The 17,887-nt window shown below is 44.0% G+C and overlaps 1 protein-coding gene across 4 annotated transcripts in view; it reads right to left on the reverse strand.

The window, feature by feature from the left end:
• Positions 1-1,125: 1,125 nt before the first annotated feature.
• PTPRU (protein tyrosine phosphatase receptor type U) overlaps positions 1,126-17,887 on the reverse strand; it is a 359,555-nt gene continuing 342,793 nt past the window's right edge. For all 4 annotated transcript variants that reach the window (XM_035119522.2, XM_035119521.2, XM_060275729.1 and 1 more), the window contains 2 exons: positions 14,758-14,893; positions 1,126-8,212 (listed from right to left, as the gene is read on the reverse strand). In XM_035119522.2, coding sequence (XP_034975413.2) covers positions 8,150-8,212; positions 14,758-14,893 — 199 coding nt within the window. In that variant the 3' untranslated portion in view covers positions 1,126-8,149. The remainder of the gene's footprint in view (positions 8,213-14,757; positions 14,894-17,887) is intronic.

Consider the following 17,887-nt stretch of genomic DNA (forward strand, 5'->3'; position numbering starts at 1 on the left):
GTAGCCCTCTCAAAGTCACACCCCGCCTCTCCTCAAGCCACACCCCTCACTGGTTCTTCTTCCTACCATCCTTGAATGTTACAGCCTGGCTGAAATGTCCCATTCATCTGGCTTAACTGGACGGAGCGGGGAGATTTGTGAAGATGTTGTCTTCCGCAGAGATAGAAAATGTCAGTTGGCATGATTCCCATAACCAGTGCAGCTTTCTTCTTCTATTTTTATTATTATTAGGCCAAGAACCATCCCCCGAGAACAAGAATAAAATATTGGAACTTTCTTTTTGCCATTTGGAAATGTTTTATTTCATTGGCTTCGTTTTTTTGTTTTGAATTTTATTAAAAAGGGAGAAAGAGCACCACTGATTTTGTAATACCGATAAACATTATCCATATGAACAACAGTGTCTATATATATTTACACATATGCCTCTATATACATAGGTATCTATGTACATATGCCCATAAAGATTTTTGTGTTACCTTGGATGAAAATCTCAAAGAGAGTTGGAAAGTTGTTACCCTTTATAGCACTTGGATTTTTATTTTTTTATTTTTTTAATGCTTGCCCTTGTCGAGAGATAAGAGTGAAAATATTAAACATCTGGTCATATGAAGTTCTTCTCAAACTTCTACTCAAACTCTGAATTTTCCCTTGAGACTACAAGAATCATTGTGTGAGTTGCCTTCCCCCCCCCCTTCTCTTCCCTTCCCTTCCCTTCCCTTGGCACATCATTTGGATGGTGAATCAGCTCTGAGCTCCCTCATGGATCAGTGGAAAATAACTCTGTAGGTCTCTGGCTCACCTATGCTCTGGTCAGAATCATTTGGCAGCTGGCTGATACACCAACAAGATATAGCACATGGATCAAGTGCTACCCTTTAGCAAATGCAGCTCATCTCAAAAATGAGATGTGACATTGGGCTCATTGAGAATGCAGACATTTGATGTTAATTTCCACAAATGAAACCAGGTCTACATTTCATTAACCTCAGCATCCCCTGGAAATCCTTAGTATCTATTCTGTTAGGTCACACCAGCCTATCAGAATCAATTAACCACCCAATCTCCCACCTATCAGCAGATCCATACTACATACATTCATTTTATTTGACTGCTGCCTTACAGGAAATAAACAGAGGAATAAGACTGTAGAACTGGGTGTGTTATTCCTCCTCCAACCTGCTATTTTTGCAGCAAAAGCTAATGACAAGGCTGGAATAGGATGAATGTATCTATTTCTCTTCTTTCTCACTTTGTGGTTTTTAAAATCCACAATCCCCTTCTATTTTCTTCGGTAATGCTTCATTTTTTGATTGTTTGGTCTTTTAATGTGTTGTAAACTGCTCTGAGAATTTTTCCTACAAAATGTAAAGCTGTATAGAAATGACATGAATAATATTTTTTTCTACAGTAAAAATAAAATAAATAATCCTTCCAAACATATTTTTAAATACATGTTTCCTCTCCAAAATATGTTTTAGCTATTTACCGGTAATTGCATATCATGATAATATAAACTGCTGACAACTGCAATAATTAGAGGAGTGCTAAAGCCAGCGAACTGCTAAATTCTCATGCACATATGAGTCTGAAAGGTGCAGATCAAGGCATTCAATGTAGAAATTCAGAAAGGACGAATTCCTAAGCTGCAAGAGAATGGAGCATTTTAAGCATATCTTAAAGTGGAACAATAATGAAGCTGCATGGGGATGAAGATGATGATTTGGCACTTCCTGGTTGGAGGGGGGATACGTGACAATATAGGATTGGAAATATTTTTTCCCGATCTTAAATTCAGTTATTTGGAATTTTGAAAAGAAAGAAAAAACCTCATGAAAATTAACCATATATTGATTTTTTTATTGGCATTTATTGGCATTTTTGGTAAATATTGTCTGGTTGAAGAACTACATCACAAAATTCAGTTATGTGTGAATTCGAAGGAGGGCTCTGTTTTGGTTTGCATATTGTTTTGGAAAACACAAGTCTCGTTGATTTGTCTTTAAATGCAAACTGACTCAAATTTCTCTCTAATGTCACCACTGGGTTTTAAGAGAGCTCTGAAGATGTCTTTCTTTCAGTCTGCTTTGGGGTAACATTTGGGGGAATGACTGCACATCCAGATGGCTATAATGAATGGTTAAATTGCCATGTTTGGGGTATTTGTTTTTTAATATATAGTTTGTTATGGCATCGAAAAGTGAAAATGCTGAGAAAACCTAAATACCAAAGTACATTAAAAACAAACAAACCCCAAAACGTTTCCTGTGTTTTTCTGCATTTTTCAGTGTGCCCTGAAAGTCCTTTCAATAAGTGGAGAAGAGAAGGTTAAGGGGTGATATAATAGCCATGTTCAAATATATAAAAGGATGCCATATAGAGGAGGGAGAAAGGTTGTTTTCTGCTGCTCCAGAGAAGCGGACACGGAGCAATGGATTCAAACTACAAGAAAGAAGATTCCACCTAAACATTAGGAAGAACGTCCTGACAGTAAGAGCTGTTCAGCAGTGGAATTTGCTACCAAGGAGTGTGGTGGAGTCTCCTTCTTTGGAGGTCTTTAAGCAGAGGCTTGACAGGCATATGTCAAGAATGCTTTGATGGTGTTTCCTGCTTGGCAGAGGATTGGACTGGATGGCCCTTGTGGTCTCTTCCAACTCTATGATTCTATGATTCTATATGAGTCTAAGTAAATGTGCATCACCTCTCAATCTACTCCAGGCTAAACATACTCAACTCCTTCAACCATTCCTCATAAGGCTTGATTTCCAGATCCTTTATAATCTTAGTCACCCTTCTGCTGCAGCTTGTCAATATCCTACTTGAACTCTGGTGCCTGGAACTAGACACAGTATTCCAGGTGGGGCCTGACTGAGGTGGAATAGAGTGGTACGGTCACTTCCTCTCTGGATACTATACCTCTGTTGAAGCAGCGCTACTAGGATTGTATTACTTTCCTGTTAGTGCTGCATGTTTTCAGGAACACTGACCTGAGCAATGACATGATTCTCCCCACCCCTACCCCACTGTGGAAATCTAGAACGTTTTATCGCCTCTCAACATCTGCTCTTTTCTATTTCCACTACCAAAACAAGACTCCACTCCAGTACGGGTCCAATTTATCATTCTTTAGGGCAGCTGGGTGGATCAGCCTTTATACCCAGCCCACTAAATCCTGAGATGACCTTTGCTACCAGCTGGAATTAGCTGAGGAGAGGCAGTCTCAAGTCTGTTTCATCTGACACAAGCTCTCCCTGTGCTCGGTTGCGACTTGGCAGGCACTCTCCTATCCATTAGTTAGTATAGGACTTGTTCTGTTTGCCATTTACTTGGAGCCATATAGAGTCCCCTGCCCAAGAGGTCCCACCTGGCTTTGGATTTCTTGTGGGGATCATTTGCCCATACTGGCCTTGGTCATCAGGTGGTTCTCCATTGTAGGGGGAAGTTCCAGTGTTGAGTTAGGTAAACTGGGGCAGGAGGAGAAATAATTGGTGAACACCTTGAAGCAAGTTCGAGGAGATGAAGGGCTGCTTCATCAGACCTGTCCATCAATGCTTCATGGCTGGAGGGGAGGGGACAGGAACCCTGCTCAACCACTCAAAGCCTCATGGCTAGAGGGGTGTGGAAAGAGTTCAGAATTCCCTCAATGGGCTAGCAAGGAGTGGGGAATTAATTGCTCCGAGGCCTTGAGCCATGGGAGCTCGTCCAACAAATCTGAGACTGAGGGATCACATTCCTATCACTCAAATTTCTAGAGATTAATAGATTCAGACCATTATGATAGCCTTGCTGCTTCACATAGCAGTCTTACCCATTTGAAGATCCAGTTAAAATAATTCAATACATTTGCTGCCATTCAAAACCCCAACTTTTGTTTAGCGCCTCTCTTTTACAGGTGTGTGGATGCCATGTGATACGTGAGTTTACTACACAATCTGCCTCTACCGAGGTTATTTATTTATATATATATAAATTCCTTGGCAGGATAGCTTTTGTACGAACTGTCTTGTCTTTATTGAAGGCATTAGCATTTTTCATACAATTTTGTGTTTCTCCAATGGGATGAATGAAGCAGCCCGTTACGTCTACTCGGGCGACCAGGAGTCCACACACAGAGTTAAAGCTTCCGAGCAGCAGCAAAACAGCCAGGTGTTGATGGACAGAGCAGGTGGGACTGCAGAATGTCATTTCCCACAAAGTATCAAACAAACATACGGTGGAAAGTAAGGAACAAGAATATCAAAAGAGCCCCCAAAGTCCCATCGTGTTGTTGCATCTTCAGAGCAAAGAGATCTGGATGGTTCATTTATTAACTACTGCTGCTTTTTTCATCATACAGGTTAGGAAATATTCTTTCCATCCAGACCTGAACATCTAGCATCCCTTTAAAACAAAATAAAAAACTGAATTGCAATCCTGTGCACATTTGCATGACAGCAGAGCTTGAATGCAGTGGGAGTGACTTCAGAGTAAGTGTGCATAGGATTGCATTGGCGCAGTCTCCTTGATCCAAAATATCTGAGGGATGGATGCCCCAGTTCAGCTTTAGACATGCATAGTTAGCTAGCAGGGCTAGTTAATAGATTCAGACCATTCTGGAAGCCTAAAAAGTGTTGCCCCATTATTCGGGCAGATTTAATTTTCTGCAAAATTGCTGTTTGTTTGGTTTTTTTGAAAAAAAAATAGAGTTATGTATCAAATTTGTATCAAACTCACTGTGTGTGAGAGAGGGGGGGAATTATGCTTCTATGATGATGCTTGCTGCAATATGTACACACAACTTCATAAACAAAATATGCTTATTTGCTTTTTATTTATTTATTTGCCGTGTGAACAGACGTTTCCATTTGGATTAACTGTCGGGGTGTCTGATCTAGAGGAGATGTACATGGCAGTAGTTGTTTATTTCTCCATAAATAGGGCCGTACTGCTCAGTAATGAAAACAATGGATATTAGCAAGCATCCTCAAAATAATTGTTTGACTTATATCTTGCTTGCTAGATGTGCAAGGTGAAGGTTTCTTAGCACTGCTTCCCCTAAAACATTCCCCCCCCGGGGGGGGGATACTTTTCTGGGATTTGGGACACATCCCGTGTTACTTTAAATCAAGGAGACTTACTGTATCAGACCATGTGAACTCTGAAATAGAATCCTGCACTAAGAAAGGCTGGATTTGGTAACCAATATAAAGAATACAAAAAAAACCCAATTTGCACAATGCCTCTTAATTTTGCAGGATTCTGAAAATCTTTACCGTTTTGTATAATCTGTTCCAATTTTTGTAGTCATAGGAGGTAGACAGGAGCTGTGCAGAGCACTTAAACTCCACCTCCAATCCTTGAAAATCCAGCAAAGCAAAACCTCTGTCTTCAGAGAGTTCATCAGGCATTTCAAGAATGCATCTACGGTCTTGATGGCTGGAACTCAGTCATGTGTTGTTGTTGTTTTAAAAAAGAAAAACTAATACCGTATGAAAGGTCTCAGCAAGCTGAATTCAGTGCCACATTCTACACCCTTGTGAAACAGTGCCATTGGCACAGCCTTCTAAATACTCTTGTAAAAAGTTTGTAGAAAAATGAATGGTGGTTGCCTTTGCTCTGAACACAGGAAGCCATATGTTGCTATTCACAAAAGTGGCATTTCTCAGTATGAATCTCTATGTTCAGAAAGGTGTAGAGGAGCCCTTTAATTTCAGCTTATGTTTTCCATCAGTTCCACCCTCAAATAATTCCCCCCACTACTCTGGCATTGATGTCGATTATAAGTGCCGTATGATACCATAGGCCTTGTTGGCTTCCTCTTAGCTAGGAGCAACAATTTTGGTTTTCATTTTTGCACAGTGGCCTATTGAACTGCCTTTAACCCATGCAGGAAAGAGGTGTCCTAAATCTTCTTGGAGGCACCAATGGTAATCTGGATGGAAAAGCCAGTGGCTGAAAACAAAAGAGGGCTGGTTTCCATAGCATGACTAGAAAACTGTACTCTTTAGGGGTCTGAGAGGCTCGTCCTCTCCCCAATTTCAGAATACCTTTTGCCTTTGCTACTGAAAACTCTTTGCTTCATATTTCTTAGCATTTCATCCATCTTGATATTCCCATTCATTTTCAGATGTTGATGTTGGGGGTTTTTCCCCAGTTTTAATAATCACTATTTTGTGCCCCCAGCTTTTGTGCTGCTGCAGCTCAGCAAAGATTCATTCCTCCTGGCAGCAACCAGGCTATTTTGTTGTTCTTGTTGTTGCTCAGATTGCCCTGAACATTGTGCCATTTCAGGGCATGGTAGAACAAATAGTGATCCCCACATAATCTGGTGGCTCCCAATTTGGCCGACATCACCACTCTGGAATGATGCAGATATTTGGGGAATGAATGGGGACTGCCAGGAATGGCTGCCAAATAAGGTAACTCTCCTAAATGTGCACAAAAGGGGGTTCTGGATAGGTCTCCCATATGTTCCTTTGCATTGGTTGATGAATGCATACCCCTAGCCACTAAGAGTTCTCTCCTTCCTTTGCTAGTTCAGTCAGTGTCTTGGCCAATCAGGATTTTATGGGAGCAACTGAGACTGCAACTAGGGTCCTTCGGTGGTGAGATGAGGAGCGTCTTTGCAGGGAGACACCCTTCTGCTAATTATCTATGAAAAGTCTGTTACCCAGAGTGGGAGGTAGCTGATGGAGGAAAGGGAAGGAAAGTGGCCCCACAGATTCTGACACACCCACACACCCCAGCTGCAGGCCCAACTTCACAGCTAAGGGCACAGAATGAAGAAATCCCACCCACCCAACTCTCTTATGCTTCTGTTGGTAACCACCACAATTTATGCTTTTAAAGTTCTGATTCACTGAACCAAGCTACAGAAAATAAATGTGGAAGTGTCTGCCCCTGTGTGCTGGGAGAGCAGACTTACCTTTCCAGGTAAAATGAATTTGAACCACATTAGTCCTATGTTCTGAAATAATTTACAAGTGACCTCCTTCCATCTCAAAGCCGCAGCCAGCCCACAACCTGAAGCTCATGCCTGACCCTTAAAAAAAAGAATGGATCTGCATTGCCATTGGCATCTGTCTCATCCCTGTTTGTCCCCACTTGTCAGCCAGTCCTCAGAAATATGGTCAAACCCATTTGGAGGATAGACTTTTCTGCTGAATCACTTGCTGGTGGTGTCCGGAACCACTGTAGGTGTGTGTCTGAGATAGAGACAGAGTTAGTTCTAGAGGCTGACATTCTGAAGAATGGTGTGATATCTGGGGTGATTCAGTGTTGGGGTAGCCCTCTTGAAAATGCCTTGAAAGGGCTGGAGGATTGACACTCTAAAAAGGGAGCCCCTTCTAAAGCTTCTGCTGTTTGGAGTGGAGTATCCAGGCACAAAGACATGGTGGTTGTTACAAAATCTGGTCTGGCTACCTTAGTCTTGGAGCAAGTAGCCTGTGTGCTTTCTTTCTCTTAGATAATCCCCAAAATTCATTCACTGTGTTTTCCTACAGGTAAGGTTAGACCAGGGATAAATTCAGAAACACTCTTTGGAGGCAGGCATTAGTCTGGAAACAATAAACGTAGGGTTATAAACAAAGAGCGAAAAACTGTACACGTCCCGATTTTCACTGTCAGTCCAAGATGGCACACACTTTCCCACAGAAGGATGGTTGCCAAGATTTTGCATGATCGCCTTCAAAGAGCTTCTTATAAGCTTTCAGAACACCACTGTTTCTTCGAATCGCATGTGGTCGTTGTGAAAGATGCTGGACTCCAGCTCTCCTCCCAGTCTCGGTGGCGGCATGGATCCCTTTCTAGGCTGTGATTGGTGCAGTCACAAGGAGATTACGCCTGAGGCTCTTCCAGTCCATACATGCACAAACAACACACAGGAGCCAAACTCCAGGCTGGCAGGTACACAATCGTTTTGTAGATGGGATGAGTTTGTGTAGGCTCTGCTCTGCCAGCAGCTGGAGAAGTGGGAGCAGAAGCTTAGGAGGAAAGATGAAGGTAGGGGATGGACAACATGGCCCCATATCTTGCCTTTTTAGTTTCCGTTCTTTTCCTTGTATTCTCTTCTCTCCTCCTCCTTCTTGCTCTTACTCAAAAGTCTGGATGCAAAATGCATGTTTGGCACAAACCCAAAACAAACACTTGCCTGCGCGCTTCTGGCAAGGTGCTATCTGGTCTCCAGTGACTCCAGGTATTCCAGGGCTAGGTCATAGCAGAAGTGGTACTGTTCCTTTAAGGGGGAGGGGGGGGGGAGAAAAGAAGGATTGTTAAGAACGGGCAAAGTGCACATTCACCAATGCTTTACAGTGCATTTCCCCATAAAATAAGCATTTGGTACATAAGGTACATGTTCTTATGGGCACATTTTGTTCACCAAAATGGCATCATAAAAGTGCAGAAAGCATACCAAGCAAATTTACCCTCTGTCTCTGGCCCAGCCTTGCAAAGAATGCTGGAAAACACCCAGTGCAGGATTTACATATAAGTTAAACAAGCTACTCTCTAGGGGGGCCCCAAAAAAATTAAAGGAAGAAAACCTGGATGTACATTTCCAAAATATAAAATAAAAAACAAATAAAATAAAACCTATATACAGCAACAGTGTTTGTGTTGTGTAGGCTCCTATGATGTACATATTTTGTTATGTGCAAATGGCTTTAGATACCTTTTAGGTCTATAAATTACCATATGGCATATATTCAACACAAAAAAAACAGTGACAATTTGTTGTTGGCAAAGGACAGCTGGACGTATAAAGGGCCCCATTACCTTCAGTAGTTTAGGGCCTCATCAAACCTAAATCCAGCCCTGAAAAAAACCTTCTGCTGGAGAAAATCACTACAATTTAATTTAATTCTTTATCAGTTTATTTATTTTTATATTGGGATATCACCTTTCCTCCAAGGAGATCAAGATGGTGTATATATTTCTGCTTCTCCCCATTTTATGCACCCCCAACAACCCTGTGAGAGAAGTTAGGCTAAGAGATGGTGACTGGCGCCATGTCAGGATCACTGATAAGCTATATATTAGTTCCAGGGTCACAGACAATATGGGTTGTAGGTAACCCATGCTAGGCCTTCTCAGAGCAGACCCGTCATTTTTTCTTGTTGTTGTTCATTTCAGTGGACTTACTGTGATGAAAATTTTGTTGGATACAACACTGCGTCTCTGAGAAACACTATTCACTGAGGAACACTATTCACTTAAAACATGGGGTGTAGGTTATGACCCTCTTGTGCTGCTTGCGGGCCCCATGGCTGGCTGCTGAGGGAAGCAAGATGCTCAACTAGATGAGCATTTGCTCTGGAACACAGCAAGGTGACTGATACTGAATCAGACCACTGGTCCATGTAGCTCCTTTTTGTCAGTGACTAGGCAATGTAGCATCCTCCACATAAGGTAAGGTAAAGGACCCTGGACGGTTAAGTCCAGTCAAAGGTGACTATGGGGTTGTGGCGCTCATCTCACTTTCAGGCTGAGGGAGCCGGCGGTTGTCCACAGACAGCTTTCTGGGTCATGTGTCCAGCATGACTAAACCGCTTCTGGTGCAACGGAACACCGTGACGAAAACCAGAGCACACCGAAATGCCGTTTACCTTCCTGCTGCAGCGATACCTATTTATCTACTTGCACCAGCATGCTTTCGAACTGCTAAGTTGGCAGGAGTTGGGACAGAGCAGCGAGAGCTCACCCCATCGCAGGGATTCAAACTGCCAACCTTCTGATTGGCAAGCCCAAGAGGCTCAGTGGTTTAGACCACAGCGTCCCCCATGTCCCCCATCCTTCACATGCTGTAATGAGGCATGACGGGCATGTCAAGAACATCTGAATCTCTCACCAACATGAACATTAAAAACGAGAATAAAACAACCTAAAATACAGGAGGAATATATTAATTGATTTGTCCATTAATATGCAATTTTACAATAAACACACAATTTTTTAAAAAAATGTCATCCAAATAAGAAGTAACCCTCTTCAGATCTTCCTGATCTTCTCTTATGTAGAGTTTGAGTGTAGGGCTTGCAATGGCAACCTGACAGCTCTTTATCTGCAAACATAGCTGGATATGGTTATCTCTTAACGTAACCTACCACACAGGGTTGTTAAGACAAGAGGAAAAGAACCATACATGCTACTCTTTAACCAGGCCTTTGGCTGATTGACAGCCAATGCCCTTTTAAAATGCATTGTGGAAGGGGGAGGTTATTAAGTTGTCTTTATTTTTGTTTTTATTACGTACTTTGTAGGGCTTTTTTATATATTGTGATTTTATGTTGTGAACCGCCCTGAGATCTGCGGGTGCATGGCAGTATACAAATTTAACAATTAATAATAACAACAATAACTTTTCTAAGCAATGGTAGGCTATTGATCTCTTCCACCTTTGGTGCCTGCGAACAGGGCCACAAAAGTCTCTGTGGAATGGGGTGGCATTTTTCACTCTGCAGTTGCTGCAATCCTACGCTCACTTGCTTGGAAGTAAGCGCTGTTGAATCCAGCTGGGAAAATTCAGGTCCACTGGGGAACACGTACTAAGATTTCTCTGCGTACCTTCGTTGTCCAAAAGCAAATTTCAAAATGGAAAGGAACATTGCTATATAAAGAAAGAGACAACAAACTCTCATAAAAGCCAGAGTGCAAAAGAATGATCTGCTATTAGGATGTCAGGAGAGTAGGAAGGAAGGGGGAGGATTTAGGCATCAGCGGAGTCCACAACAGCCTGGGAAAGAGATGAAAGAGGAGCCAAGACCACATTTTGAAAGGGTGTTCTCTGAAGTAGAAAAACGACAGCTCCTTTTAAGAGGTCGTCTATGCAGCAGAGTGCTCTTCTTTTATCTATACCCTGCAGCTGATATGATGGATAATTCTTTTGTATTATATGAGTTTCCTACTGGGATGGTCTGAGACTATCATACATTTATGCCACAGTCGGGGGCTGCGTGAACTGGGCACCTTAAAAGCGAGAAGAATAAGGATCTTGATGGATATTCTGGAGAAAATGATCTGGTGTCAGTGTTAGGTCTGAAGGCAATGGACCGGACATAGCAATGCCAATCATTTTGCGACCAATTGGTGAGAAATAAACACTCCCTGAAGCACTTGCTCTGCATACTGTACCACGTGGTGTACTGCGGCCCAGCAATAGATGTGACATGAAATTAGCTACATACCGAGCCACCCAAAGCGCAGGGCAGAACTACCCAAAGCCCTGATTTGCCATGCTGGAGGGGGTCTGAATCGGGCAGAGGCATCCCTCTGCTAGGCGGCGGAAGAACTACACCACAAATTTCAGAGAAGTGCAAATTTCAAAGGATATCTGTTTTGGTTTGTGTGTTAGTTTGAAAAATGCAAACTAGGTAGTTTCTTGTTAAATGCAAAAAAAGAAAATGAAATTCTCTCTGATGCCAAGCACATTAGAACTCTCCCCACCCCACGCCCATGGTTTCAAAGAATTGCTATTCAGAAGCTTTACTGCCTCTGACTGTGGAGGCAGAGCATAGCCCCATGACTAGTATCCATTGATAGCAATATCATCCGTGGATTTATCCAGTCGTCTTTTAAAGCCACCCCAATTGGTGGCCATCACAGCCTTTGTGGGAGCAAGTTCCATAGTTTAACTAGGCACTGCTTGAAGAAACACTTTCTTTCAACTTTTCTGAGTCTTCCAAAATTCAGCTTCATTGGAGGTCCATGAACATTATGAGAGAGGGAGAAAACAACCTCATGAATGCCTATCACATCACCTCTTCCTTCCCTTTTCTCTAAACTAAAATCTGTAAACCAAGAAGTTCCAAACACAGCAATCTTTTCTCATACGAGAGTTGTTCCATCTGCTTCATCATTTTGGTTGCCCCTTTTACTTTTTCACTGAGATGGTTGATCTGTGTCTGAGTTGCACTGCTGGTGACAACCCTTTTGCATGGGGGTTCTGTTCCTGCCCCCCTTGTTATGCCCCATTCCACCTCCCACCACCCCATTCTGCCCTCTTCCTGGTCCAAAAGGACCCACACATAGGCGGTCGCATGTCAATTGGACGCGAGCAAAATTGTTGCTGCCTGTACTTCAGACTGCAGACAGGGGTTCATGCAATGGACTATACCCTCCCAATCATTCTGACTTGGCCTTTAACCTGACATGTCGGAGGAGCAGTTAAGATATGGGCAACAACAGAAGTTTAGCTGGCTGCTAGAGAAGGCATTCCATCCAAACTCTTAAGTACAATTCCTTCAATGCAAGCAGCAGCCAACTTTTCAAGAAACCAATTAGTTTCTTGTGGGTTGGGGAAACCTGAGCCCAGAGCCTCAGGTGCCAGTGGTCTCCAGAAGGGAAGAGAATCAAAGAGTGAAGGCAACTATGCAAGATATTAAACAATTATCTAATGCTTTTGGACGACGAAGAAGAAGAGGGTTGCTTTCCTTGATGGCAGCATTGAAACATCAAAGTTCTGTAGCAGAAACGATGCACACAGGGGCCAGATCCTCTGCGGGTGCAAATCAGTGAAACTCTACTAATAGCAAAACAGACAAGATCTCATTTACTCCTGTGGTGGATCATTAAATTGAGTCTTCAGGAAACAGCATTTGCAGGTTCAACTGAGGTTGGGGAAAGATTGTGTTCCGGATGAAAACACTAGTTTGCATCTGCTAATACCTTGCAATTTAGCCCAATAGGTTGTCCGACTCTGTGCCAGTTCTTGCATATATTTTTTTTATTGCTTTCGCTTAATTCCTATCCTCTCCCCCACCCTTTCCGTCCCCCTGCTCCAATTGTGGTTTTAATTCCTAATGCAATCACATCCACCCCCAAAGATATTTCATTTTGCAAGGTAGAAATTTGATAATCCAGACTTCACAAATGTCATATTCCCCCCCCCCGCCCCCCGCCATTCCAGTTCTGTTCCTGGCATGACTCGCTACTTAAAGCAAGAAAATAAGATTCCGGCATTGCAGATGGGTGTGCTTAGAAAGCCAAAATGTTCATTCTTGGGGTTTGGCTCTAGAACTGCACCAAAATGCACCCCTCCCAAATCCACTGCCCTGTTTGCAAGCATTTAGCAAGTTTTTGAGTGCATGGACAGTGAATGGGATAGAAACATACCTACCTTTTGGCCATTATGGAAGTCACAGCAGCAGACAGGTGGTGTCCAATGCAGGCACGGACCCAACTTAGATTTGTTTAGCTTTAGGAAGCTGGCTGCATTGTGTGCCCTCAGGCAATTCCTTGGAGCCAAGAAGGCCCTCTAGGCATTTCTATCTGACCTTTGGGACTCTCCCCAGGACACACCCATCTCCCTAGGCCACATCTCTCACTGGCCTTGCTCAATACCCTCCTCAAGTGCCTTGAACAGTGATCTTGCCTTTTTCCTCTCTTGCTTGCCTGCTTGGATCTCTGACTTTTGTCTGGCTGGAATGTAGCCTGCTGATCAAAGTCCTATTCCATGTTCCGTCCACATTTTGCCTCTGTTCCCACCCACCAGTGGCATGTGTCCCTTAGGTTTCTCTTGGTGGAATGCAGCTCTCAGGTTGACAACAGATCCCACCTCATATCTACAGCATGACTTAGCATCATGCTGAATTGGCCTCCACTACCAACGCAGGTGGCACTGTGGATTAAACCACAGAGCCTAGGGCTTGCCAATCAGAAAGTAGGCAGTTCGAATCCCCATGACGGGGTGAGCTCCCATTGCTCGGTCCCTGCTCCTGCCAACCTAGCAGTTCGAAAGCATGAAGTGCAAGTAGATAAATAGGTACCACTCCGGTGGGAAGGTAAACAGTGTTTCTGTGTGCTGCTCTGGTTCGCCAGAAGCGGCTTAGTCATGCTGGCCACATGACCCGGAAGCTGGCTCCCTCGGCCAGTAAAGCAAGATGAGCACCACAACCCCAGTCATCCACGACTGGACCTAATGGTCAGGGGTCACCTTTACCTTACCCTCCCAATGTATTATGTGCCAAATTAGGAACATTAAACAACAGCAGTTCTGGTGGCTCACCACGCAGGGCTGCCTCACAGAGAAATAAAGGTCTTGGATTCTATCCCCCATGACTCCTGGCAAGCATGTATTGCAAGGTGAGCTTAGAAACTATTTGGAAGAGAACTTGTCAGCCCTCAGCCACCAACCCTATCTGCTATCTTTATGCCTGGGGATCCTTGAATGTCCCCCTAGGGCCTTCCATGCCCAGCTGAAGCTCCCTTCAAATGGACTATCTTGGAAGCCTTCTCTAGCATCTATGGTCACACTAACCCCCTGCCAGTTAAAGAAAACTGCAAGGCTTTCTTTCATTCCTGGTCAGGACTATGATACCAACCACTAGAAAAAAATGACCCTGCAAGATCAGAGCAGAAGTTTACCATCCTGTTTCTCAAAGTGGCCAACTGGGGATGCCCAGCCACAAGGCATGAAACCAACAGCCCTCTGCAACAACTAGTATTAAGTGGCATAGTGCTGCTGATTCTGGATAGCTCAGTTGGTTATTAGCTCAGTGCTAATTACCACCAAGGATGCAGGTTTGATCCCTGTATGGGGCAGCTGCATATTCCTGCATTGCAGCAAGTTGGGGTCCCTTCCAACTCTATAATTCAATGAAAATTGAAGTTCTCTTGAGCTACCATGGTTGATAGCCATTTACCAACATATCTTACAGAAGTGGTGCAAGCGAAAGGTCATGATCACAGTTTGAGGCAGAAAATTCTGTCATTTCCTGCCAATTCCACAAAGCTGCAAAATTTTCAAAAGGTGCAGGCAAAGGAAACTGTACTTTTGTTACTTACAAAGGTCTCGACCATATTTGGCTTGTAGTTGCGGAGGGTCTTTGCAGCGAAGAAAACATCCACCAGCTTGTGACACTTGATCATCTCCAAGATCATGGTGCAGGCACAGAAAGTGCCACTCCGGCCTCCCCCGTTTCTGCAGGAGAAATTAAATGCACGGGACAGTCAGCATATTAAAGCAACCCAGGGGTTTCCAGTATTGTGAGTAGGACCTTGGATTCTAGAGTTCAAATCCCTACCCAGCCATGAAGCTCACTGGGTGGCAGTGGGTCTGTCAATAACCCTCAGCCTAGCCTACCTCACAGGGTTGTTGTAATGAAAAAAATAGGAGGGGAACCATGTATACCACCTTAAGCAACTTGAAGGGAAGATACGATATAAATGTAACAACAGCAAGAGAATGGTGAACTGCTTTTTATCCAGCAGTGGAGAGAGAGAAAGAGAAAGAAGAAAAACAAGCCAACATAATGTATCCAGAACTTGTTTTCCCCCCCTTAAAAAACGTTTAGGGGTACTCTCATTTTGACTCAAGAATGAGTCATCATTAAATCACCATTTAATAGTTCAAATCAGGAAAAATAAATACAGTAAATGGACAAAAACACAAAGATTCACAAAATGTTTAAGGGTATGCATACCCCTTCGCCCCCCCCCTCCGAAAAAAGCACTGCATGTACCCAACCCAAAGGATAACATTTGAGAGCTGAAATTAGACAGACTTCCTTCATTCAATAAGTAAGGTCCACAAATCATAAGGGATTTGGACTTGAAATTGTTTTTTATGTATGTTTTTCATTGTTCGTGTTTTTATTGTTAATCGCTTCAGAATATTTTATGGGAAGCAATGCAAAAAAATGAAATAAATAAATAAATAAATAAATAAATGGACTTGGAGGTCACCTTGAGCCCAATCTTTAAGGCTTTTCGTTGGGGGGAAGAGGATGCAGGGCCAGTGGCTTCTCTAGATTCTGGCCAATCCTTGCATAAGGCATGTGAATAGATTGAAGCCAGATATATATAGATGGCAGAACTCGAAACTGGGGGCTAGACTGAGGCTATGTTTGTTGAACTCCGTTCCCATTGAAAGCAATGATACTTAAGCCATGACTCGATTGCCCCATTGATTCCAATAAGAGCTAAGTTCAGCTGGATCCAAAGCTCAAAGCCGAAGCTCAGTGCCATTTTGTGCTTTTGGAAGTATTGAACGGAGGACTCTTAATAATCTGTTAGTTCTCAAAGTCTGGTTTAGTAATTCCAACCGGGTCAAGAAGTGCAGAGCCGAAGTCATCACAGTAAGTTATGCCAAGTTTTAGGCTTCGTCACTGTTTTTTTTTTCCTGTAAAAACTGTTGAAATGATTAATTTGAGTTTTGTCTAAATGATTTCAAAGTTTGCAGCCATGGTTTATGCAAGAGGCTGCCGAAGATTTGCTTGCTTCCTTGGAAAAGGATGTTAAGCTCAGAATGCACTCACCTCATCATGTTGCATAATTACCCTAGGCTTTCCAGAGTAGCCACTTTTAAGGCTCTGAATCAAGGGGTTTGCTGTCTCTTGGATATAATTAAATATAGGCTTGTGGCAATGATTGAGAAATAATCCTTGCTAAGAGATTAAATTGTTGAGCAGACTCAGAAGGGCTGTTTTGCTCCTATGCAAATACAGATGGGAATCCAAAGATAGTGAAAAAAAGGGCAGGGAAAACCCTCATCCCATCAAAAGTCAGAGCACTTTGCTAATGGGGATAATGCCAGCATTATTATATGATTGTGGTAATGCAGCATTTCAAACTCTTAAGCAAAGTATTATATAAACACTAAGCATTATATTACATACTAGTGGATTTTAGCCCGTTTAAAAACGGGCGCTAGAGGAAGCGGCCTGCCGGGACTGGCTTGGCGGTGGCGGGTCTTCCCGCCACCGCCAAGCCAGTCTGCAGCGGGGGCTTTTCGCCGTTTGCCTTCCCCAGAGGGGGAGGCAAACGGCAAAAAACCCCGCCGCGCCGCAATTCGGCTCCGGGACTGGCTTGGCGGTGGCGGGTCTTCCCACCACCGCCAAGCCAGTCCGCAGCGGGGGCTTTTCGCCGTTTGCCTTCCCCCGAGGGGGAGGCAAACGGCGGAAAACCCTGCCGCGCCGCAATTCGGCTCCGGGACTGGCTTGGCGGTGGCGGGTCTTCCCACCACCGCCAAGCCAGTCCGCAGCGGAGGCTTTTCGCCGTTTGCCTTCCCCCCCACTTCGACTCGGGGACTGGCTTGGCGGCGGCGGGAAAAAGGGGAGGAATTCCTCCCCTTCTTCCCGCCGCCGCCAAGCCAAAGCGGGCTTCCCTCGGCGCCCGCTGCCGCTTCGGCTTCCTCGGGTTCCCCGAGGAAGCGCCGTCCCATGCCGGAGGTGTGCGGCGAGGCTGCCGGGGGGGGAGCGCTTCTCTCCCCCGCCGCCTCACCGCGCACCTCCAGCATGAGACTGGGCTTCGGAGCGGCGGTTGGTGGAGCGGCAGTTGGCTGTTCCCTGTGTCCCGAGAGCGCGCGTCCAATCCCTGTGTCCCTGGTTGTCTCTGCTGTCCAATCCCTGTGTCCCTGGCGCACATGCGCAGTACCCCAGGGACACACGGGACAACTGGACGCAGGGACAACATGGACTTTATATATTACATATTTGTATTAGTGCAGGGATCCTGTATTTGGCCAAGTCAGTTTCAGGACTGCTTGGGAAAATAACTCACAGAAATAAGAATTGCTGGGGCAACAATAACATACAGATATAGGAATAATCTCCCAGCGTGGTCTGAAATCTATACAATTTTTGAATGGGCTCTGCATCTTACCATGAGGCGCCAGAGGGTGTTCTGTTTTTGTATAACAAAAATAATCAAAGACCCTTTTTGTCTCTGCTTCTATATTTCCATTCTGTCTTCTCTTCTGTTATTATTTTATTTTTCATTAAAAAACAACAAAGCTTTGCCATCTTTCAAGTGGTAGCTTGAAGGCAGCCCAGGGGTAGCTGGCCTGCCTTCTGAACAGCCCAGCTGCATTTGCTGCAACATGGCCTGGTGGGAATGACACATTGCATTTTCTGGGAGAGAAAAAATGGCTACCGCGTTGGCCAACAGAGGCAATGATCATTTCTTCTCACTCCCC

Source organism: Zootoca vivipara, chromosome 6, assembly GCF_963506605.1.
Source record: "Zootoca vivipara chromosome 6, rZooViv1.1, whole genome shotgun sequence".
In the NCBI taxonomy this organism is placed as follows: Eukaryota; Metazoa; Chordata; class Lepidosauria; order Squamata; family Lacertidae; genus Zootoca; species Zootoca vivipara.